The 24,986-nt window shown below is 41.6% G+C and overlaps 1 protein-coding gene and 1 long non-coding RNA gene across 10 annotated transcripts in view; one reads left to right on the top strand and one right to left on the bottom strand.

Annotated features, from left to right (window-relative positions):
* Positions 1-15,884, top strand: part of LOC105071296 (uncharacterized) — a 361,750-nt gene extending 345,866 nt beyond the window's left edge. For 3 of the 4 annotated variants that reach the window (XR_012510269.1, XR_006725886.2, XR_006725888.2), the window contains one exon: positions 7,405-8,014. This is a non-coding gene — a long non-coding RNA (uncharacterized LOC105071296). Of the gene's footprint in view, positions 1-7,404; positions 8,015-15,817 lie in introns of those variants that run through there. The other variant, XR_012510268.1, reaches the window with a different exon arrangement.
* ZNF365 (zinc finger protein 365) overlaps positions 1-20,201 on the bottom strand; it is a 166,787-nt gene extending 146,586 nt beyond the window's left edge. For 4 of the 6 annotated variants that reach the window (XR_012510266.1, XR_012510267.1, XR_012510265.1 and 1 more), the window contains exons 1-3: positions 19,894-20,022; positions 17,410-18,165; positions 5,242-5,422 (exon numbers count right to left, since the gene is read on the bottom strand). Coding sequence is in view for 3 of the 6 variants with exons in the window: in XM_074374073.1 (XP_074230174.1) it covers positions 5,242-5,422; positions 17,410-18,152 (924 nt within the window). In the remaining 3 variants the exon portion in view is untranslated. Of the gene's footprint in view, positions 1-5,241; positions 5,423-8,008; positions 9,121-17,409; positions 18,166-19,893 lie in introns of those variants that run through there. The other 2 variants (XM_074374072.1, XM_074374071.1) reach the window with 2 other exon arrangements.
* Between the last annotated feature and the right edge of the window lie 4,785 nt (positions 20,202-24,986).

Genomic DNA, 24,986 nt, shown 5'->3' with positions numbered 1-24,986 from the left:
CAGACAGACAGACAGAAGAAGCAGATGACTAAGAGGATGTGGAGAAAGGGCCACCTTGGTGTTGGGGCCAAGACATGTGTCCCTGCTATACTCAAATCATCTGAAAAACCAAGCTCGGCATAATAGGATCTTTCTCCGGTTTTTCTGTCTGCAGCTTGAGCATCAGTCAGGAGCAAATCAGAAAGAAGTTTTCTTAATTAGATCTCTGAGGGTCAAGTGCCCAAGAAGGTGAGATGGGATTCCTGCCTTCCACCCTGGGACACAATCGGAAGTCAGCACTATGGCTGACCTTGTCCACGCTAGCTAGGTTTGGCATGAGACTAGTAAACATCAAGAGAAAAAGGCACCTTCCTTACATGAAGGTCGTGAGGTCATGAAATACACAAAGAAGGGGGGACAGATGCCGCTGGCAGCTTCTTGGAATCCCAAAGGCATCAGCATTTCCACCCTCTTTCCCCAAGGCCCCCGCTCCCTGGACCCTGCCCTCCATAAATAAGAGTTTCTCAGCTGGACTCCTTGAATGGATTTTAGCATCTGAATAAACAAAAAAAAAACTTAACAGGGTTTTTCTTCCTTTGAATACTTTCCTACTTAAAAAAATTACTATTATTGAGGCAGAACAAAACATTTTCAAGTGTACTGTATATAAGTATATAAGCATATAGTGTGATGATTCGTTGTATATGGATATATAATTCCCTTTGGGATTTTATGCAAAGGTAAGTGTGTGTGTATGAGTGTGCATGCTTCCCTCACCAGGGAAAAGGCTAACAGTGATCTGATAGATTATGACGCCTGGGGTGGAGGCGAGGCCATTATCACAGGCACCACAGAATTGCGTACTTTCACATGCTCTCCTCCCTATGAACACAAGAGGCCACTGCTCCCTCTGGCCTTGACAGCCTCAGGCAGATGAGAATGCTCTTCCCACTCGGCACAGCTACCTACCTCCATTTTCTCCTAGTCCACCTACTTTGTCTTCTTTTTGTTTAAGGAGAGAAAGGTATGAAGATGGGAATCAAAAGAGTCCTTGGTCAAGGTTTCAGGCTGAAAAAATATAAATACCCTTGCACAGAGAGCCAATCTAAGTTCTTCTAAAACACAAATATAGTGTCTCAGGTTATTACAGGTTTGGGGAAACTGGGCACCTTGCCCTTCTCCAACTTCCCCTCCACGTATATAGCAGCACATATACCGATTGTTCTGGCCAAAACCTTGGATTCATTTTTGATTCCTCACTTTCCTTCACCTGCTAGATCTAATCCTTCAGCAAGGTCAACTGGTCTTGTCAATTCTACTCCAAGAACATATCCTATGCCTTTCACTTCTCTCCACTTCCACTCTATCCAGGCTGCCATCCCCATCCCCTCACCTGCCACAACATAATAGCCTTCTAACCCATCTCTCATTCTTGCATCCCTCCAGTCAGTTCCCCACACAGCAGCTGAGTGATTCTGCTGAAACGCGGATCACCTACTTAAAACCTTCCAGTGGTCTCCTGTGTGCAGTGGAATAGATCCAAACTCCGTATGTGACCTAGAAGCCCTGGGATGATCTGGATCCTTCCCACCTCTCTGACTTATCTCCCACCACTCACACGTGCCACGCTTGTTTCCTCCAGAGACAGCTGCATTTCCTATTCCTTTGCCTAGAATGTTCCACTTCCTAATTTTCACAGAGCTGCCTCCTTGTTATTCAGGTCACAGTGCAAATGTTGCCTCCTCAGCAAGGCTTTTCCTGAAATTTTTTCACTAAAGCTAAAGTGGGTATCTCAAACCTATCATCTTACATTTTTCTTTAAAGTAGTTATCCCTATATGAAATTATCTTTGTTACGTGTTTGCTTATTGTGAGCCCCTCCTCCCTGAGACCAGGGAACTCATCCATCTCGATCACAGCAGTTTCTTTAGCTCCCAGTAAGTGCTGCGTTCCCAATAAATATGCTAAATGAATTACTGCTAGTCCTAATTTAGCAACCTGCAGGAAATAAATGCAACGCTTAAAATAAGATTATCCAAGCTGTTCCATGACCTTCCATTTGAGCAGCTCTGTGAGTGATTTTGGCAGATGGGATATTAGGTCACTTTGTGTCTAATTCAACAGCATGTTTCAGAGCATGCAGACAAAATATCTGAGTAAGCACGTTACATTTTTAGAAATCAGCCAGGTGAAAAAGAACATAAATGCTCAAGGGGATTAAGAGAAAGATACAGATGCCGAAACCTTATTTCAGAAAAGGCACTAAATGTGAGGAGGAAGGATATTTTTCTAGAGCACCAAAGAATCTTAAAGCTAGGAAGACACCGTAGAAAGAAGCAACTTACATGTCAATCTCTGGAGGTGGTAATGTGAAAGACTTAAGAGGAGAGAGGGAAGGAACTGGGGGTGGGGAAAGAAGGGAAATGAAGAAGCTGCACGGTTTCTCTAGAGCAGCCTTGGTGGAGATGGGGAGAACCAGCCAGGCTGGGGACAGCACTCCCCAGTGTTCTGGGAGGGGAGCCGAGCTGAGGTGGGGGGAGTCTGTGGGAAACTTCTGCTCCATCTGGGGGGTGGTGTGCACCCCGCAAGGAGCTCTCCTGGGCAGGGCTGAGGCTCCAGAGGCCTGGGCTCCTCCGTGCTCTGCACCTTCACTAAGCTGCGCCAAGTAGGTGACTAAAGGTACCGTTCAAAACTTTTCCTGCTACAAGCATCCAATTCTTCTGTGTATCCACAGCCACAGATACCCAGAGAGGCCAGACTGAGCACTTTTTACATCAAAGACACGGTGAATATATTTTATCATGATGAAACAGACTAAAAAGAAGAAAAGATCTTAAGGTCTGTAGACTGTCTCATAATGTGGTATATTATGGTCCAAAGTAGACTTTAGAGGACTATACATGAAAACAGGGGAAACCACATCTGCCCATTCCTTTCAGAAATTAATCATCTCATTCTTGGTCTTTTCAGAGTGATGTGTCTTCCCTCCAAAAGTCAGTTCACCTCCCTACAGCCTGATCCTGCCCTACTCACAAACAGCTCTCACTTCTGAATTCCCGGCTGCAATCTCAACTGCACTTTATTTGATCTGAATTAGTCATTTCTTCCCTATGTAGATCAAATCTGAAGAAGCCAGATGATGTCATGTTTGGGACAAAGAGAACATAAACATAAATATTTATTAATTAAATGTCCTACCATATTCATATGTATGTGTATACATATGTGTATATATACAAGTACTTATGTGTGTGCATATATGTTGTGTGTACATACACACACACATAATTTTATATCTACATATCTGACTAGAAGAACTGAGATGCTGTTCAACCTTTGATTACATGATACAGCAGGATGAGAAGTAATGACTGGCTGTGTCTTTTAAAAGTTGTTCGGTTTCCAAGCTGGAAAAGTAAACTGAGCAGAGGAAGTGAGCACATAAATATAAATAAAGGCAAGAACTAATGGGCTTCCTTTATTTCTCCTTGCCTTCCATTGTTTTCTCTTCCTTTAAGACCTTCTTAACTTTGTGTAGTAAAACTTACACATTTCTTAGCTCTGGGTTACTTATAAGCCTAAATACTTAAACTATTATGGGACATTTTAATTTTAGAATTCTAACCACCAAAGTCAGAAGATAATCAGAGAGTTTAAGAGGCCACAAGCCCTTAGAGAGCATGCAGTCCAACCACTTCATTTTATAGAAGAATGACAGGCCCAGGAAGACAGACGGTCTCACCTGGTCAGAAGTAGGGTGGGAATGATCCAGAAGCCAGGCCTTCTCACCTCACCTCTGGGCTCACAGCACAACCCCGTCCTGAGAGATGGTAGGATGGAGGAAGAAGGCAGGAAAAGGCTGAGAGTGTCCCTCCAGCCAGTTAGTTATGACTGGACTCAGTTTCCCAAGGAGGTGACAGAGGAATTAAGGAGGCGAATAAAGGCTGCTTCTCAGGAGACCACTGATACCCGCCCAGAAAATAATCAATATGTCAGGTAGCTGAAATTGCTCTGATGACAGTTACTACTGAAACCTAACAGATGGAAGAAATCTACTTCCTTCTCGTCTACTTTGTTCCTGATGGAAAGTTCTGGAGCTTGCACAACTGTACAGCTCTAAGGCTGAGTGTGCATTACTACAGTTAGCACTGTGTAAAGTTCCCTCTTTTCTTTCTTTCCTTGTCTCTGTACCTTCCTATTGTCTGTCTCCTCTGGTCTCCCTTCTTTTATGCACCTGCGCTTCATTTCATTCCTTGATTCTTTAATCATTTTTCCTTTTAATCTTGGCTTCCCTATTATTCAACCTAAACTTTTCAGTCAACCAGTAGCAACCTTACTAACCCCTTAGTTAGCATAAATGTTTCCTATTTTTCTTTTCCTTATATATGTAGTCCATTTTGGAGTAACTAAAAGAATCATTTTTAAATCTTCTGAGAAGTCAGCATAAATAAAGTTCAACTGATAATGAAAATGTTATAAATAAACCACTTTAGGGTTCTAAAAATCCATCCTTTGGCTTTGATTAATACAATTAAGAAAGCTGTATAGAGGGCAGATATGATTCCCCCCCTCTACAGCATGGTTATTTGCAAGCCTTCCCCTACCCCTACCCTCTAAAGAGACCAGGGAATCTTGATCAAGCCACTTATGAGAGTCTGGACATTTATCCATACCCAGGGTTCTCATCTGGGCTCTGGAGGTTCCTTAAGTCTCTGAAAGTACAGGTAAAATTGTATGCAGAAATCTATTACAGAACCTCTCCTGTGAATTTTTCTACGTCTTTTTGAAAATCTACTTAAAGAATGTTTCACCTACAGAGACTATGGTATAGTGTTTTCTTTTCTATTAAGGAAGAAAGCAATATGTGGTTAAATCTTGGTAACAAAGAAGCATGAAAGTGTTTAGAAGATTCCTTGAAGAGCTCCAAAACATGATAATAACTTCCAATCTACTTGACACCAAGGTTGGGAAAGGTGATTTCTTTGGATACTTTAAACTGTTATTCTACAACATAAAAATATTTCTACCAATTCAGCTTGGTGTGGAGTTGGATGGTGAAGAACTGGAGACCCTGCATCCAGAATTTCACTTACTTGCAGGTGTTTTGGACTCATCTGTGTCGCACAGGCATGGCTGGGGCAGCACTATCAAGTGATGTCTAGAATGTTCCTGCAAATCAATCCCCAGCTCCCTTTCCCTCTGCCCTTGACCCCACTTCACATACCATGGCCCTCAGCCCTGGTGCTGAACCCGAGTGACTTACCACGTGCTCAGTGGCATCCCGGCGGAGGCCGGCAGCCTGCTGGCTGTGGTAGTACTCCAACTGCTTTTCGGCCAGTTCTACTCGGTGCAACAGATTCTCAATAAAGTCCTGGAGCCGAGCTTTCCCTTGAACCTCCTTCTCAGCAGCTGCTTCCAGGAAATGGTTGAATGTAACAACTTCTCTGCCAAGCAAACATGTCAGAACACAAAATGGAGAAGTGAGACAAGAATTCATTCATTCAACACGTATTTATTGAGTGCCTACTATGTGTCAGGTACTGCCCTAGGCAGTATGGCCATAGCCATGATGAACGAGATAAGATTACTTTTTAGTGATTACTTTTTAGCAGAAGAAGAGAGTCACTATAAAACATACAAATAAACACATATGTCAGGTGGTCATAAGTGCTAAGGAGAAAACGGGAACTGGGTGACAGAGACAGAGAGTGACAGAAGGGAAGGAGTAAGTGACACTGCAGATAGCAAAGTCAGGACAACCTTTGGGTGGGGCAGCATCTGAACAGACACCTGAAGGAAGCAAGGAAGCAAGGAATTCGCCACACAAGCACCTGGGAAGAGCAAGCCAGGCCTTCTGTGGGAATGTGCAGAATGGTCTGAGGTACAGCAGGGGGGCCTGCAAGGCGGAGCAAGGTGGGGAGAGGGGAGGACAGCCGAGAGGGAGCCAGGCAGGGCCTCACAGGTCAGCGTGAGAACTCCAGATTTTACTATAAATGAGATGGGAAACCACTGGCCACTTTTGAGGAAAGTTCTGACATACATTTTAAGTCTGGCTATTGGGGAAGAAAAGACTACAAGGAGGGGAGCATGGTAGCAGGAGGCACCAAAGCATATATAAAATAAGTTACCTTGTCCAACAGTGTATTTTTGAGCTAAGAATGCAATAATCCAAGAAATGCCATCTTGAGGTAGATCTAAGGTCTGTTGGGGAAGCTATTTCAGCTGACATAGGATAAGCAATGTCCAAGTTGCCCTTCCCTAAAAAGTCGAGCAAAATACCTTTATCTACATGACTCACTGTGATTCAGAAATCTAGAAAGTTTTTAATAACTATTACTATTTTACATTTTTTATTTCTAATGCAAGTGTGAAAATAACACTTTCTTGAATTATAGTTAAGTAAGTTAAGTTCTTTATAAAAAATTCAATCCATGAAAAGAAGAAAATATCACTTGAAACCTCATTATCCTAAGATCACCACCATTTACATTTTGGTAACCATCCTCACAAATATCTCTACAAATATATCCACACACACACACTAATCAGCACTACCAATAGGTATACAGTATCACAATTCTCTTCATCTGATTTGCCTCACTTAAGAAGAAATCCTGAAGAGCCTTTTGGCCATCCCCTTTGTATGTTCTGCCACACCTACTGGGGCTAACAAATTCTGTAATTTTACTACCCATTGGATATAATATTTCTTTTATGTGTCTTCAAACCCTCTCTCAACCTTCAAGGAGTAGTTCCACATTTTTCCGGCTCTATTCTACTCACACAGAACCAAGATTCTAAGGACTCTGATCACTGTCCTCCCAAACTTCTTTCATTTTAGTTGAACAAATCCTATTTTTAAAATCTAACCTCATGCAGTTGTTCTAGATAGTCGATTAAATTCATTGCCTTCTCTGCATTTTCTCAACCTCTGCTTGATTTTTATTTTCCACTAAGCTCCATAATTTCTTGAGAGCAGAACTTCAGGGATATCCAGCTCAAGAAGTCAGTTTCACAGAAGGTCTCTGCAAAATAGTTGGTGGTGACTTCTAGCTCCTTTATTCTGTACCACTAGTCAGGGAGTCACTTTTACAATTAGTCATGATTTTTCCCTCACAAATGTATTACATCACACTTGACCATACTGAAACTTTTCTGACACTTCCTACAGAAGCAAATGTCTCTGCAAAACCTTTGGAATTACATATTTATAAAAACAGAAAAGAGACTGGTTCTGACAATGATTCACTCCAAAAACTACTCATCATACCAGGCCCCATTTTTCTAGCTTCCTATCCAAGATCAAACATAAACCCCGATCCCAAAATAACTCCATTCAGTAGCTCAGAAGTATTCACATACAAGAAATAAGAGTCCTTTTGGAAAGGAATTCTCTTTCGTTATTAAGTTTCAAATTTATTTCCAGGTGTTCCGTATGAGCCCTGAATAGAAGACATGCACTTTCCAAGCTGTTCAGGCCGCGGACATAAGCCGGTTTTGAAGCTCTGCCGTCATCTGGCTTTGATCTGTTTCCGAGGTAAGTCACAAACCTTAACTAACAGCAAAACAGTGGAGGGTCCATCCAGCCCTGTCATGGTTCTCAGTTATAGTTGAGAACCTTTGGATGGAATATCATCACAGCTCAAAAACACCACTGCAAACGTAGCCCAGGAAACGGCTACTCCTTCCTCTTTCCAACATCAAGGCTTCAATACATTTGGAGTCAAGCCCATTGTAGAGACTCGTGGGTGATATTTAGGATAACTGACTCATGAAACAGTTTCCAAGTTGGTACTTACAGGGAAAACAACCAAAAACCCACAACCCTCTCCCCCACCAAAAAGAAAACCATAGAAAAAAGAGCCAGGGTATTATTTTCAATTCATTTTGGTTTATAAAATTTACTATATTTACCTTATTGCAGAAATAGTTCACATTTATCATGGGAAATATAAAAACTGATCTATGGAAGATCTAACTGAGCAGGGGCTGAATCAGCTTTTTGTTCTCTGCTCTAAGGCCATCACTCAGTACAATACAGCACAGAAAATAAATATTCAATAAATATTTTTTGCAATCAATGTTCAAAAAGGACAAGGAAGAAACAAAAAACGACCCATAATCCCACCACCCAGAGGACCCTACTGTCAACAGCTTGGTGTATTTTTTCAAGTCTTTTCTTCTCTGTGCGTATTTAATATTCTTGGGCTCTTGGGCTGTACAGTTTAGAATATAAGACAGCAATATTCAACAGCTTAATCCCACAGTATTAACATCCCAAAAACAAGAAAACAAACCTGAATACAATACAGCTTACAATTGTGGCTATATTTTTAAATCATGTCATGTTTTATTACTGGTTCCATATGAAACGTTTTACAACATTAATGGCACTAGTTGACTTTGGAGTGGTATGTCATGTTGTAAAAAAGAAGCATCTTTTTCTAACCTCCTTCATCCAATTATCTTGTGCCCTAAAGCAGAGAAGTTAACACCACTTTTCCCAACTAACCTGGCACCAGTGCTAACCTAATTTCGGTTTGTGGATGTTTCACATCAACTAAAAGAAAAAAAAGGCAGTTAAAACAAGCCTGATGGTTTGATTTTAAAAGAGAAGTTACATGAACAAGGGCTGGAGAAGTTCATCATACTGAGATTGTGTCTGGGTATCTGAATTAGATACAAACAGGAACAAGACCTAGTGATTAACTGTGGAACAGCATGTGTGCACAACTTCGTATCCCCGCTTCACATCCTGCTCAGTCTGGATTAACAATATCCAGAAACAACTCTTATTTCCCCAAGGAATCTTGTGAATTTCCTGAATGAAAAAATAAATAAATTTAATTACTTTGCATTTGTACTTCCTTTAATAATTATACTCTGAACAGTAAAATATCCATTCAAAGTGCAAGACCGACTTACGGACTTCAATGGAGGAGAGAAGGAAATACTCACTGATGTGGTTTCAGATTCCACATTGCAATTAACCTTTAAGAAACTACCAATTGTCAAGCTTTGGCATTGTATCAAAGCAGAATACTTACTATTCTCTGAAAAGGTTATTAACATACCTCTCCATTTTCCTACTACATATCTGTGTGAGACTGGATTTCCGTCATCTACTTCAACCAAAACAAATCTGCAACAAATTAAAGGCAGAACAGGGTTCAGCTGCCTCCTATTAAGCCAGATGTAAAACTTAGAAAACAATACCACTCTTTTCACTTAATTGTTTTTGGGAAAATTGTTCTTTTTCACAGAAATACATTACTTAACAGGTAATGGATTTATTATTGTTATTTTTATACAAATAAGTCTTCTAAAAATGTCTTAAGTTTTAATTTCTAATACAGTAAATTTTGATAGCTAAATCCCACAGAGAAAAGCTTCTTGGGGTCCTCAGATTTTTTTGAGAGTCTAAGGGGAAGTGAGGCCAAAAAGTTTGAAAGCTACTGTCATACTTTGTGCAGAGTGATCCTAAACTGCAGAATGCTGGTGCGGGCGGACAACGTGGTAGAACTCTAGTATTGATGCAGCCACAATCCATACACTTATTTACTCCATTATTCAGGAAGTCAACAAATGATAAACGCTGGAGAAAGCATGGAGAAAATGGAGCCCTCCTACATTGCTCGTAGGAGTAGTTTGGTGCAACCATTATGGAAAACAGTATGGAGATTCCTCAAAAGACTAATATACTCACCAAATGATCCAGCAATCCACTCCTGGGCATATATCCAGAGGGAACTTTAATTTGGAAAGATACATGCACCCCAGTGTTCACAGCAGTACTATTTATAACAGTCAAGACAGGGAAACAACCTAAATGCCCATCAATAGATGACTGGATAAAGAAGTTGTGGTATATTTATACACTGGAATACTACTTAGCCATAAAAAAGAATAAAATAATGCCATTTGCAGCAATATGGATGATCCTGGTGATTGCCATACTAAGTGAAGTAAGCCAGAAAGAGAAAGAAAGATACGATATGACATCACTTATATGTGGAATCTAAAAAAAAGACACAAATGAATTTATTTACAAAACAGAAACAGACGCACAGACATAGCAAATAAACTTATGGTTACCAGGTGGGGAAGGAGGTGGGAAAGGATAAATTGGGAGTTGGAGATTTGCAGATACTAACTACTATAAATAAAATAGATAAACAACTAGTTTCTTCTGTATAGCACAGGGAACTATATTCAGTATCTGGTGGTGACCTATAATGAAAAAGAATATGAAAACAAATATATGTATGTATATGTATGACTGAAACATGCTGTACACCAGAAATTGACGCAACATTGTAAACTGACTATACTTCAGTTAAAAAAAAACAAACCACATTGCTGAATGCTACCAGGTATTGGGCTTAGTGCTAGGGCACTCTTGAGCCCATGGCTATCCTCATGAAGCTTACCGTCTAACGCAGGAGCCAGCCAACACTTTCTTTAAGGGCCAGGAAGTAAATATTTTAGGCTCTGAAGGCTGTACGGTCTCTGTTGCAACTACTCAACCCTGCCTAGCACAAAGAAGCCACCGAGGCTGTGTAACAATAAAGCTTTATTCACGGACACTGAAATTTGAATTTCATATAATTTTCATATGCCATGAATTATTATCTGTCTTTTGAATTGTTCCCAAACATTTAAAAATATAAAAACCATTCTTAGCTCAGGGGCTCCACAAAAACAGGTGGCAGGCTGGATCAGGCCTTGGTGTGCAGACCACACCCCTCAAGTAGTGGGAGAAGCAGACATTAAAAGAAACAAATACTGAAATAAATATGAATTCAGCTGAGCTGAACGTGATGGAGAAAAAGAACAACACGATGCTATCAGACAGCAGAGTAAAAGACTTATGTGGTTTTATTTTAAGTTCTCAACCCTGTGACTGAAAATACAGTGTGAAAGCTGGAAGGCCAAATGAGAAGATAAGGGCAAACCAGAAATTCATTCTGGGTGTGGTGCAGAACAGCTTTGGGGAAATTAACCAACTGATTCCAGGGGACTTCTAGCCCTACCTTTGACTATTTTTTTTTTAAAGATTAAATATGATTGAAATCAAGGTTTTAAGCTTCAGTGGAAAATATGCCTATCTGAAGCAATATCTGATACTAAAGGAAAAAAATACCAGTATAGTATCAGAAACTGGCCCAAAGTTCTTTATTATGCTGAATGATTTACAGGCCTAGAAATCTGTCAGTATCCTGAGATTCATAGTCTTCCAGAAACAAACACAGTAGAAAGAGGCACTGAGTGAAAAAGCCCCTACAGCACCAAGTTTTATTTAGAAAAATAAATTTGTTCACTCATGCACTCATTTATTTACAGGATGGCCATATGGTCTGAAACATAGATAATCTTTCATTTTTTTTGCAGATTAAACTTCAGTTATTTCTACTGAGTGGGTTAAAGATGGGTTAATTTCAGAAAAATCAAAAACATACTATCATGTGAAGAACACCTTCCAGAAGCAGGTGTAGAGATAGAGGGAAATGCGCATTAATGCACCGTGGTGTTCCCTGCAGTTTTACACAGGCATGGAGCTATGCGTTGTTAATGAGAGACGCTGTACTGACCATACCACATATTGTAATCTACTATCGATGAACCATTTATCATGTCTCTCTTCCTATGTTTCCAGCCTTCATGGCCATCCAGTAGCCTTATGTTCCCCTTGGGCCTCATCACTGCATATCACCTTCTCTCTGCTCCAGCATCAGTGAACTCCACTGAGCCTCCCAGCCAGATTCTTACTTCTGCACATGTTGCTCCTCCTCCAGCGTCCCTTCCCAAGCCCCTACTTTTAATGATCACTCTAACCTCAGGGCTCCCCTGCTAGACACGTGCCTAGTATGGGCTAGGGGACCTGCTATGTTCTCCTGCAGAACCTTGCAGCCAATCACAGCACACACTGCAGCCAGCTAGTCCTGCCACTGACAACATCAATCATAAAGTCAGTGAGTTCAGGGCCCTCACTTGCTCCTTCACTGTGATTCCACAGCACCTAGTGTTGAGCCCAGCACACAACAGGAGCCCCACAAATTTCTGCTGAATGCATGAAATGTGCAACAACATCTCTAGTTAAAAATCTTAACTGACTAAAGATCCTTAGGTTTCCTTTTCTCTTTTTCCAGACAAGTAGTGGGGCATAAAACCACTAAGTAACCTACAATACAGGTACCTGCTACAGGGATCTAAAATTGATGCCTCTTTTCTTTTCTTAAACAACACTTTAACATCAGCTTCTCATCCCAAGGGCACAGCTCTACCGAGTTATTCAAATTTCATTTTGCATTACTGATTTATGAACCTCTTCAGAGGTATATGAAATGGTAAAAATACCTCCGGCTAAAAATAGTCTAGCTATTGATCACAGAGCACCTCAGACAGACTGTAATGTCAGCCACGAGGCAAATCCTAAAGCTGGAGTCAACCACCTCCAAGCACCAGGAGGCTGGCTGCACACTCAGAGCTCTAGGTCAGCTCCTGTGTCCCCGGTGGGGCCCACGGGGTGGAATCTGCACCTGCCACAGGTCGGGAGCCACGTCACTTTTCTACTCTTATCAGCCCTTTCCCTCGTATTTCTTTTTTGACTTCCTGGAGTACACTAAAAAGTATACAGTTCTCATTAAGAACTTAAAAAGCAACTGTAACGAGAAAGTCAGATTATTCTTATTGGTTCTAAATAGATCAAAACACATTCTAAGCCCCTCAGTCCAGACAAAAAGGGGAACTGGCAGAGGGAGGGACAGACGTGAGAGAGACAAGTAGGAAATTTGGGAGGGTCTCCAAATTTTACCACATGCCATCCCTAAGAAGGCATGTTGACACTGGGTTTTTCCTACATTAGTTTGTAAGTCTGCATGGAACACAACCTGATAGAGAGGACCCTATTTACATAAATGCATTAAAAGGTAGAGCAAACAGATGCCTCCCTCTCTCACTGAACTCTACATTTAACATGACTTTTCTTGACCTACTACCTAGCTATAGATCAGTCTGGAAACCAAGTTACCCACTCACTGTTCTAGCTGATCAAAAATGGGAAACATGTAATGAAGTGGCAAGAGGCTTTAGTTGTGCAAAGCAAGTTACCAAGTCAAACTTGCCTTTGAAAGGCCAGCATTTCACAGCCAGCTTTGGATAGAAACCTAAATGGGCATTGCTGGCTTAAGCCCTAGATGTCTCTTTTAACATCCCCTAATGATGTTTAATGTCTAATTTACCTGCTGGTCTATTCCTGTCACAAAAGCAGGAAGTGGACTCACATGGTTACCACTGTAGGACCAGGACCTAGAACAGTACTGGGCACTCAGCAAGCACTCAATAAAAATTTGTCTTCTGGCTGACTCCAAGCTGGAAACAGGGCAAATGACGAAGGAAGAAGTGAAAGATTTTATCTGTCGTAGCTCCAAGGGAGCAGGACGGAAATTAGAGATGGAATTACAAAGAGGCCCCTCACTGCCATGAAAGGCTGGCAGTGGCACATGCTCCATCCTAACTGGGCACCGACATGCAGAGTCAAGTTAAAGCCCTTGCTGGAAGTCAGAAGCCTTGGGCTGGTGTTCCGGAAGCTTAATATCACAGCTATACTGATGACGCCACCATTTCTCCATTTCTCAACAACTTTGATGCCAGCTCACTTTCTTTAATCTCATCAGAAAAATAAATGATTTCACCATAGCAGCCCTCTCAACACAGCAGAGAAGGAAGCCCATTCCAAAATGGGCCAGATTTGGTATTACCTCAGTCTTGATGCTTTGCGCAAATATCACATTTTCAAAAGTCTGGCTGAGGCACAATGAATTAAATGGAAAACACTCAGCAGAGAGGCAGGGAATTTGGGTTCCAGTTTCAGCTTTGCTACTAAATTTTTGTCCTTGTCATTCTGCTGTTCTGGGCATTATTTTCGACACCTGTAAAATGAGTCAGACTGGTACCCACCTTTCAGAACTAAGATTACACAGTCCCCTCAGGGCTCATCTCTAACAGTCACCTCCCTGGTGTCCTTCAATGTCACTGTCCTCCAGCTACCAATGCAAATCCCACCCTCACTCCTTCATTGTGGCCTCATCACATGGAAAAACCCATTCTCTAACATTCATCAACTTGAAACCGTGACTTGTATTTAAGCACTTGTTTAAACTACTCAGAATTTGTACATGGGTGTGTTCATGGGTATGTTTTATTCCTCCTCTGTAGAGTGTAAACTCCTTAGGGAAAAAGACCAAGAATTTTATGTCCCCCACACACACCTAGCACAGTGTTGGGCACATCCCAGGTGCTCAGTCAGGGCTTTCCAATCTTAACAGCAGATGAGTGTGCAGGTAAATTCAGGATTACTAGAATGCTGATGTTCTCCAAACCCCAGGTGACCAAGTCAACCAGGAATCAGCTACGATCCACGCTTTCTTATTAAGGGATACCTTACTGCAAGGTTGACCAGGATTGATTTACCTGATTACGGGTAGTCATGCCCTACAAGCTCTGAATACTCTTGAATAAGTAAATACAGTACCTGTTTCCATAGGACTTTTAAAGTTGCACAAACTTTATGAAGACAGTGGGCAGTTTCTTTCTTGGACCTGCACTCTAGAAATAGAGATGCTTCTCTGCAGAGGTACAATGAGACTCAGGACAAATGTACAGAAAATTGCCAATACAGCCTCCTCTGCTGCAGGGCATGTAGGTGACTTCTATAACCCAAGCCGATTCAGCCCATAGATGGCCTCAGGGCAGAATTAGCCCTCGAGTCTTTTATTTCAGTTTGAAAGAAAGGATTTTAAAGTTGAGGGAAAATCCATAAGCAAGAGAGCCTTATGTGAATGTCAAATACTAGATGTATGCTTTTTTTTTTTTTAACCAAATCTACCATCTGTGTCAAATGGGACTGTAACAACCTACTCTTTCTCACAAATGGGCCTTGAGAGCTCATTTGGAGGGCTTTAGCAGGGGAGCGCAGCTCCTTACAGCTCCTGATAAGTTCACTGGCCAAGTAGGGTCTTCCATGTGTGAAAGGTCACCTCTTTGGTGGAAGGCACAGCTCTGAGGGAGTCGTGAGGAAGGCAGGGCATGGCCCAGCTGGGCAGATCTGGTCAAATCACTCTGGCTTCAACAGTGTGGCAGATGGGCAGCTGGCTCACTCTGCTCCCCATTTTGGGGTGGGGGGGCTGGACACTGTAGCCACTGAGGCTGCTGGCCATAGTCGCCGTCTCAGACCAAGAGCTCCACTGTCTTTCCTGGAAAGAAGACTCTTTCAGCCCTATTTTATGCACAGAAAGAGTGATTATTTGAAGCCTGAATATTGAAACTGCTGGGGCAGGCCAAATGAAGGCTTAAAAAAATGAGGACTTTGTTTATTTTATGTTTAAAAGTTTAAGGCAGTTTCACTGAATTTTCATTTAAAATTTTTTTTTAACATCATTGCTTTTCTTTCCTGGTAGTACAAAAATGTCATACTAAAAATCAACTCTTAACTTACCTTCAGATACACACCCAAAAATGTGAATGAAATTATATTGTATAAGGACATTAACTGAGACGTTATTTTTAATACCAGGAAAATGGAACAAAACCATGTATTCATCAGTAGCAAGCTGATTAGAATATATATGTCATGATTCCACTTGGGAAAACACAGTAACTCTATATGTGCATATGAAGTACACAGGAAGGGTCCAGAACTGAACTAAACAGTGTGGCTGTCTCCAGAGGATGCAGTGGTGGGGTGCTTGGAGAGGAGGGAGGACTTTTAACACATACAACTTAACTCTGTAAAAATTTTTTTTTAAACAAGTATGTTTTGTTCTTCAATTGGTCCTCAGGTGACAGCACTGGATTAACCATATATAACATACTATCACAACTGATCCGTGCACAGCCCGCTTTTATGTAAGTTACTTATTTATTTTTAATAATAAAGCACCCTTGAACACACAACCAAAAATAAAAGTTATATCCTTGATAATAACCTGGGTCTAACCATTTGACCCTCCATGCCATCATATTATTTTCCCATACTCCAGGCAATCACCACCCCAAATCCCATCTCATTAATTACTTGTGTTATTAATAAATAAAACACAACAAATAAGTAAATGCACACATTTAATCTGGCTGCCTTTAAATTCACTGCTCTTGAGTCAAACAGAAATATCACTAATTTAATTCAAGGCTTTTCCCTGCACATAGAGTGACCCCACTCTAACTTCGCACCAGGAAACACCAGAAGCCAACAGAGAAGCATTTTTCAACAGAGATCATTTCCCTGGGAGAAAAGTAAATCAGTGGCCAATTCAAATCCAGCCTTACTACATGATCAAAAAAAATGTCTAGTTGAGCAGAGCAGGCTTTCCCCCTAGGTAGACAGTAAGCCTTTAGTAATAGCGAGTGATGATCTCTTTAATATATAGAGCTTCTCAGCCTAAAGATGGAGGAAGCTTTAATTACTACATTTTAATAGACAACACAAGATAAAAGAGTGCCAGAGGGCAAAGAAAGTATGAAATTAGGTCAACCTAACAGAACTCAAATTATTTAAAACCTTTCTTTTATGCTGTTTTAGTCAATTTTTATGTCCTTTGATTCTATGAATTCTTAGCCTCCATTTAAAATTAAATCCAACATTCTACATGAAGAATAACTGCATTGTGACATATACTTTTCCAGTTTGGGTTGAATCCATACGTACTGATAAGGAAATGCTTATCCAAGTATGATAATTTTAAAAGTAACAGCTTCTCTAATCACGTGTAACTTGTGAAATCCAGTGTCAACTCTTTGCAAGCAGGCATGACAGTCTAGTATTTTACAAAAAGAAAATTCTCAAACTTAAATCATAAGAGTATGTCAATCTCAGAAGCTTCTGCTGGGTTTCCTAATGTCTGCTTCTTCCAAATAAAAATTAGATTCTCAGCTATCGACATTTAGTTAACACAAACAGGTAATCCAAAATGGCAAAGAAGCCAAAATTATTTTTAACTAGAGTATATTTTTATACTTGAATAAGACAGCATCTCATGTCCTTGATTTTATTACATGGAGACTGTCAACAGACAGAAAGGGCCCCCAGCACCCCCTTTCTGTCTTCCCATTCAATTCCCTGCTGCCGGGAATGGATCCCACCATGGCCAGACCGCACTACTCCTCTCTCTAAAAACATTGTCTGTGGTTGACAGTTTCCGAGGTGAGAAGGGTATTTTGATCTTCCTGTTGCTGAGCTGGAGACTATACACAGAGAGGGTAAATGATATTAAAAGCCTTGTGCTGTCTCCATTCAACTGTATCAATGAGAGATGCAGCCAAAGTACCTGCAAGTTATTAAAACCAAACCTTGCTTAACATTCGAGTGTAACTTGGGGGGGATGGTGGGAGGTGCCTAAAGCAATGGGATTAGCATCCCGTTTCACCCACTTACTCTTCTTTCCTGAGAAGCTCCTCCTCGGATTCCGTCAGGCGTTGCCTCAGCACTGCGATCATCTCCACGGCCACGTCCACCTGTCTATTCAGGGCCTGCTCTCGTCTCTGAACTTCTTGCTTTTTCTGAGTCAGCTGTACAAAAGCCGCCCGAACTTCCAACAGTTCGGCAGTTTTCTGGGCCAGCTCTCTGGTGAGTTTATCGATTCTCTTCTCAATGGTCCTGTCCACGGCCTCAACCATCCGATTGAATTTTTCTCTGACATGTGCCTCGAAAGCTGTTTTGGTCTCTGAGGTGGGAAGTCCAGGGCTGGACCTTGGCCCATCCAGCGAGTCTGCACGTAGGTCCACCGTAGTGTAGGTCTGCACGTAGGACACAGGCCTCTCTGCCACCACCTCAAAGGGCTTCCTGTCCTTGGAGTGTTCATGTGAAATGCTATACAAGTTAACATAGCTCGGTTTCTGCTTCACTATGTTGCCACAGCTCTGCAGTTTTCCCTGTTTCAGGGGTTCTGAGGAAGTGACTAGGTCTGTGTCTCTGAGGGATGGAAAGAGACTGCATTTTGTCAAGAGGGTTCTTTCCCGGTAGCTGTGACTGAATTCCAGATGGGCCCTCAATGAGGACAGGCTTCTAAATCTGGTATGGTCCCCACACCTCGGGCAGCGGAATGGTAGGCACACAGCGACATTCTCAAAGGACTCCTGCCAGGGGTATCTGCTTTCCTCAAAAGCCTTCTGTTGCATTACTCTAAAAGTCCTGGGCAGGGGAGAATAAAAGTTAGTTTGTATGTCTGTCTAAAAAACTGCTACTGAAATGATTGTTGCTTATCGTCTCCATGAGGACAAAGGCTTTTAAATTCCAAATGACTTTTGCATATAATATATTATGTTAAAATTGAAACCTATAACCCAAGGACCAAATCCAGCCACATCCACTCATTTCCATATTGCCTACTGCTGCTTTTGCACTAAATGGTAGAGGTGAGTAGTTGAGAGCTCTATGGCCAGCGAAGCCAAAACTACTTACTACTTGGCCTTTACAGAAAAGTTTGTCAACCCCTGTCTATGATAAAAAAAAAAAAAGAATAAAATTTTAAAAGGTGGGTAACATTCCCTTTTCACAGGTGAGAAAACTGGAGCAAGGAGGTAAAGTAATTAATCCAAGGCCAGATGGAAAGTGTCAGATTCCAAAGTGGAAAGTTTCCTGACCTCCTGAATTTAGTACACTAACTACAAAACCGTGCCCTATTTTACTGACGACCCTGATAAGCATGAATACAAAAAGAGAGAGAAAAACTCACATGAATTTGATGTCAAAACAGGTCCTAAGAGAGCAAGCTCAGCGATCTTCCCTCAAGTATAGGAAAGCTGTTACTCACACTAGGTGCAGTGGCATGAAGCACACAGTTAGCTGGAAATTTTTCAACCTGAGATTTTTGCCCTTAATTTTGTTTTCTACTTATTGTTGTGATGATTTAAATCACAGTGTTATCATCATAATCATGCCCCCCTCCACATACTCCAGATTTACTGAAATTTGGGGATCCAGTGTGTCAAATACTGTTTGACCTAAGTGGGACCATGGACAAAATTTTATTAAGATAGAGTGTTCTGGCTGGATTTGTCTTGTCTCTGATCTTGTTTTAACACAACCTCTAGAGATGGCCAAAGTTTGAACCAGTTAAGTATTAGCATAACTCTTAGTAACAGGAAATTCTTATTTCCTTGTAGGAATTTATTATCTTATCCCTAGCAACAGATGACTGCGAGCAACCCAATTCTACAAGCAGCACGTATCTATCCCCCTCAGCAACGATTTCTACTTAAACATAATAAGCACTGGGCCCCTAAAACAGGTAGCAAAGGGTCTAGGCTTAAAAGTGTTGTTACTTCTCCCTCAACCTCTTCAAAAGCAGAGGTGCCAATCGCATCCCTACACAGCTAGGCAAAGCTTCCAGGTAAATATGCCTCTGGCCTCCAGGGAGGAGAACCTCTTCCTGTGCTACAGCGGGCTGTTTAACTACGGGTTTTCTGGGGATTCCAACCCTGACAGAAGAGGCCAACCCTGCTCAGAAACGCAGGCCAGAGGTGAAAGAAGGGGAAGTAGCAATTCTAGGGAGCAATAGGGAAGGGGTGGCACCCTGCAAGGGGAAATGGGTAACCACGCACTCCGGGAGTAAGCAAGCTTTCGAGGGCCCAGCGTAAGCCCCAGTCCACAGACTGACGGACAAGCCAAAATTTCTTCTGCCTGAGCAGGGCTGGCAGGCAGTGACCCTCCTCGGGGGTCCCCCTTTCCCCGCCCCCGCTCCGCGGCGTGCCAGCGGGCCGGTGCCAGAGTGGATACGCGCGCACACGAGTTCCTGCAGGCGGGGGCCGAGAAGCCCAACTCCCCGCAGTGGTGCGGGGACCGGACCTCTTGTCCAGCCTGGCCGGCCCCCTCTGCCGCGCACCCTGGGCTGGGCCGCGGGCGCAGATGCCCACTTACCCGACTTGTTGCTGCCGCTGCCGCTGCCGCCGCGGCGGTGCTACTGCTGCGGGAGCGAAGCGGTTTTCAGCAGAGCCGTAAATCAGGCTGAGCGGGGCCCTCTCCCACCCCACCCCCCCGCGCACCCCCGCGCACCCCCGCGCCGGGACGAGCGGCGTCCAGGGCGGAGCGTGGCGCGGGCCAGAGGGGGCGGTGCGCGCGGCTGCCGGGGACCCCGAGCGTCTGAAGAGCGAACGCTCTGGGGGATCGGACCGCCGTGGTCCCTCGAGGGACACTCCCGCTCTGCCCAGCTTCCGAGAGCACAATCTGCCCTCCCCCAGCCGTGGAGCGGGATCGGGTTCAGGATTCCACTGACATCATTGGGAGAGGTGCTGGGATCGCTCCTCCGGGGAGGATGGGGGAAAGCGTGCTAGCCTCGGAGGCGCTGCGCTTTCTGCAGGCCCTGGCAAGGTGTTCTGTTTTTGTTTTTGTTTTTGTTTTGTTGTGTTTGCACTTTACAGTTATTGGGGAGCGGGAGAGTGTGCATGAGGATGAAGCGTGGCTGAGCATCTTCTTTGAAAATCTGCCGGCAGGAAGATCCGGTTGTATATTTTAGGACCTCTTCATCCTAACATCCCAAAATAGCTAACCCAGAGAGTTTCCCTGAGCCTTCCTAGCCGAGTGTCCTGCTGCTAAGTTAACTAGCCGAATTAAATCCAGAAAAGTATGTGGGTTGTGAATAAATAAAGCAAGGAGATCCGCTCCCCTGCACTGGCACCCCCATCTCTGAGGGGCACCCTCCTCCCAGCGGAAGTGAAGATTTACCACTCTAAAGAGAAGTTTCTTTTCTTTTGAAGGACCCTTATGACTCAGCGTTTTTTTTAAAACCTTTTTTTGCGATATTCCTAGTCAAACTGTTGAAATATGAAACCAGGATAAAAGTTACCATTGGGCTTTCTTGTCAAAAGGAGAGATTTTGTTCATCTGCAGACAATTATTTAAAGGAATCTTCTTGACTCCTCAGGGTGTCTCTGTTCTCACAACTTAGTATTACTCATTTCAACCTCAATTTTATTTTAACTGTAAATATCTCAGTAATTATTTTAGGGTTTTTTGGGTTTTTTTTGACAAATTATAATCATCACATCAATGTAATTGAGAGAACAAGCTCTGGAGTTAGGCTTGATTCAAATGCTAGTTCTAGACTTCAGATGCATTTTATTAAATATGGTGATTACATTCACCAAAAATCGACCTTAGAAGGACTGAACATGGACCCTCTTGGATGTGAATAAGTTTCTGCAAAGGGATCCCAGGTCAGATTCCTTTTATCTTCTCCACGTGTGCTACACGTGTGTGTGTGTGTGTGTGTGTGTGTGTGTGTGTGTGTGTGTGTGTGTGTGTGTGTGTGTAGTCGGAGTTCCCTGGGTTGCAGAGCTCATAAGTGGACTGTGAGGTATGATTTAAGTAGCATCTGCTGCTGCATCTTCATCTCCCTGATGCAGCTAATTGCATTCATGTTTTCTGTTTTTCAGCCAGTATTGTGGTGTGCCTGCTATGTACCAGCACTAATCACTTGCATCATTTAAGCTTCAGAGTCAGAGCTGTAATCTGACTTTAAAGCCTCCACCAGAATAATCTACTAGAAAATTCTATTTCTGTTAAATTTCGTTGGCATGGCAACCACTAGGCAACAGGATGGAAAGTGCCTTAAATCCCACAGCAGTGTGTTAGGCAGAGTGAGTCTGCAGAGAGCAGGCTATATACAGAGGCTAAAAATAGACAACTTCCAGCAAGGTTTCTCCTCCCCCACTAGCAGGAGTGCAACTTACTCCTTTTGGTGGGGTCGCACACAAGTAGGATGACAGAATGGACTAATCTTCCCAGTTTACAGATTTTTCCAGCCCAGGACCTGGAGTGTGAATGTGGAGACCCAAGGGTCTAATACCAGCTTCACCCCCTGACTAGCTGTGTGAGATTCCATTCAAGCTAGGCAACATCTCTGGGCTTTAGTGCCATCATTTGTAAAAAGCAGGAGCTGGAATGGACTAAGTACTTCCCAGTGCCATAATCCTAGTTGCTAGTTCAGTTAATGTGTTTGTCACTTCCTTGCTAGCATGGATGAGGTGGCTTTGGGATAGGACATGGTAGGCAGTCTTGGTGGTGGTGAAATTTGTCATTTGTCAACAGACGATCTGGCAAAGATCATTAGATGTCATCTCTTCTGGTAATAGCAGCTGACTTGTATCGAGTGTTTACCATGTGCCAAGGATGGTTCTAAGTGATTTTCATATAATATGCCATTTAAAATCTTCCTAATAAGACTAGGAGAAAGAAATTACTAGCATCACTGTTTCATAAATGAGTAAACTGAGTCATAAAAAAGTAGAAGAAATAGATAATTTTTACACAGGTAGTGAATTATATAGCCGGAATTGGAACCCAGGCTACTTGAATTCAGAACCTGCATGCTTGACCATTATCCCATTGTACCTCTAGTGCCCAGATCATTGCCTGGCAACCTCAAGACCCTCAAAAACTAATTGTTGAATGTGCAGTGAATTATTGCTATGCCATAAGGTTCTCAGTGCCTATTATTCACAAAGCTGCAACGCCCTTTCTTTTCTTAGTAGTTTATAATGTGAAGAGAAACCTTTGAGACTTCTCCCGTAAGTGAAATGGTTCTGAGGGAGCTAGAAGTCATGTTGCTATGGAATAAAATATACAGAAAAAGATAACAGTTAAAGTATGGGATTGTTACATAATAAGTTTGAATTATGTAATTATGTGGGAAATGAATTATGGAACTGATGTCAGTCAAAATAGGGTCTGTTTTCTAGGACCTAGAATACATAGGCAATTTTCTTCTACTATTTTAGGTGAAAATTATATTTGTTTTTAGAAGCAGAAAGGAAAAAGAAGGCACTTATAATTATAGGCAAGAGAGAACTGAACTTGAGAATAAAATATAGACTATAGAAATAATTCTTCTGATTGGGAAGAAGGATTTCCCGCACCTGCCCCACTTAGCCCCCCACAGTAGAACAGAAGTGATTTCCTAAGATGTGGTAAGAGATGTATTTTACTAGGCGGCTGATGGCTAAGATCATAAGATGAGTTAAAAAGCGTCTTTGGAACATTATTATAAGGTGACAATTAGGAGTATTCTTCAGTCTCTACCTTTTAGTCTAATTCCTCCCTAAAAATGAGTTGTTAGATTATTTTAAACTTCTTATTGGAGATGGATATACATATAATAGTTTTTCATATCATAAGTATAAATCCTAATGAATTTTCACAACTAGATACATTCATGTGACTGGCATCCAGCTTGAGAAACAAAGCAACTCCCTGCTTTTCAGAACACTCCTTCCTATTCCTATCAAGCACTTGTCCCCTCCTGCACTAGGACTTTAAACAAAAAGAAGACAAACTTATTTACATAACAGAAACAGACTCCTCACAGACATAGAAAACAAACATGGTTGGGGTGGGGGGGCAGAGGGAAGGGATAAATTGGGAATTGGAGATTTGCAGATACTAACTACTATATATAAAATAGATAAACAACTAGTTTCTTCTGTATAGCACAGGGAACTATATTCAATATCCTGTAGTAACCTATAATGAAAAAGAATATGAAAATAAATATATGTATGTATATGTATGACTGAAGCATTATGCTGCACACCAGAAATTGACACAGCATTGTAAACTGACTATACGTCAATAAAAAAAAATTTTTTTAAAGAGGCTATTACAGGAATCTGAAAGTTGTAATAAGGGCCTGAACTGAAGTGGTGGCAATGGAGATAAGGAAGATATGGGATTTAAGTATAATTTAGGAGGTAAAATCAATAGGACAGGAAGATGTTTTTAATGGATATAGGGCAAATTTGAAGAGACTAAGTGACTCCTAGATTTCTGAATTGGGAAAGTGAGTAAATGTTTGTGCTGAACATGAAGATAGAAAATACAGAAGAGTAGATTTAAGAGGCAAAAATTGAGAGATTCATGGTGTACCTTTTGGGTTGGGGGTAAGATGATGACTAACATTTTGAACAAGTTTGAGTGATGGATACCGAGCTGAATCTATTGAATACATCCTTGTATTTGTGAATCTGCCAATTAGAAAAAAAAAATAAGGCGTTCAAGTATGGGTTTCACTATGATTTTTATCCCTTTGAAGACTGTATTTTAATTATCCTTATCTGTTTCAAATCCTTCCATGTAGAGTGAGGTAAAGACTCATTTTCTTTAAGTTAGCAAGATGAAAGGACAGTAGGGTGCTATTCTTTACAATAATATTGTGATATGTTTGTTACTATCAGGTAATGAAAATCAACAACCACTTCACTCCTATTTCTCCTCCTACTTTACAAATACTAATTAGTATTCAGATCACTAATGCATGGTGAGTAAGAGCTTCACAGAAATTATTCATGTACTTCCCGATTGCTGGGGATCCAATTTTTCCACATAGACTGGACACACAGGAAGTGACTAACATGTGGTGTTAAGTTTTATGATGAAATAAGCAAAACAAGTAGAATTCTCTGAGTTAAAAGCTTGTAAGAGCAAGAAAAAAAATTCTCCCTTTGGAGTAGTGTTCAGATATTATCTGGGGCTTGATTATCCAGTTTATATCTTCATATAACATATCTCAATAGTATATATCTTGATAAAGTATAGTTCTTTTTCCTCATGTTTCCACCCTGTGGCTATTTGCAAAGATTCTGTGACATCATTCATGCATTCAAGTTCTACCTTGTGTAATACTTGTTTGCTGAGTCCTAGATATGGAAATCGAGTTTTTTTAATACACCGTACTATTTCTGACCTCAAGAACATCCTAGAAATCTTCCCTTCATCACTCCCAAATGTCCTAGACCTAGACTGAGTCCCTCTCACCCTTAGATTAGGAAAATTTACCCCCCACCACAGAATCTTTATTAGTTTACCTGAGTTATTTTTCATCACAGAACTTATGATTTCTTCTTAGAATTGAACAAAATCTGTATGAGCTATTCTAATTTTTTCTTTCTTAAATTGAAATATAGGTGACATACAATATTATATTAGTTTCAGGTGTACTACATAATGATTTGACATTT

Source organism: Camelus bactrianus, chromosome 11 (assembly GCF_048773025.1).
Source record: "Camelus bactrianus isolate YW-2024 breed Bactrian camel chromosome 11, ASM4877302v1, whole genome shotgun sequence".
Classification (NCBI taxonomy): Eukaryota; Metazoa; Chordata; class Mammalia; order Artiodactyla; family Camelidae; genus Camelus; species Camelus bactrianus.
Note: the sequence above shows the minus strand (reverse complement) of the source record. Positions and strands in the feature narration are given on the sequence as shown.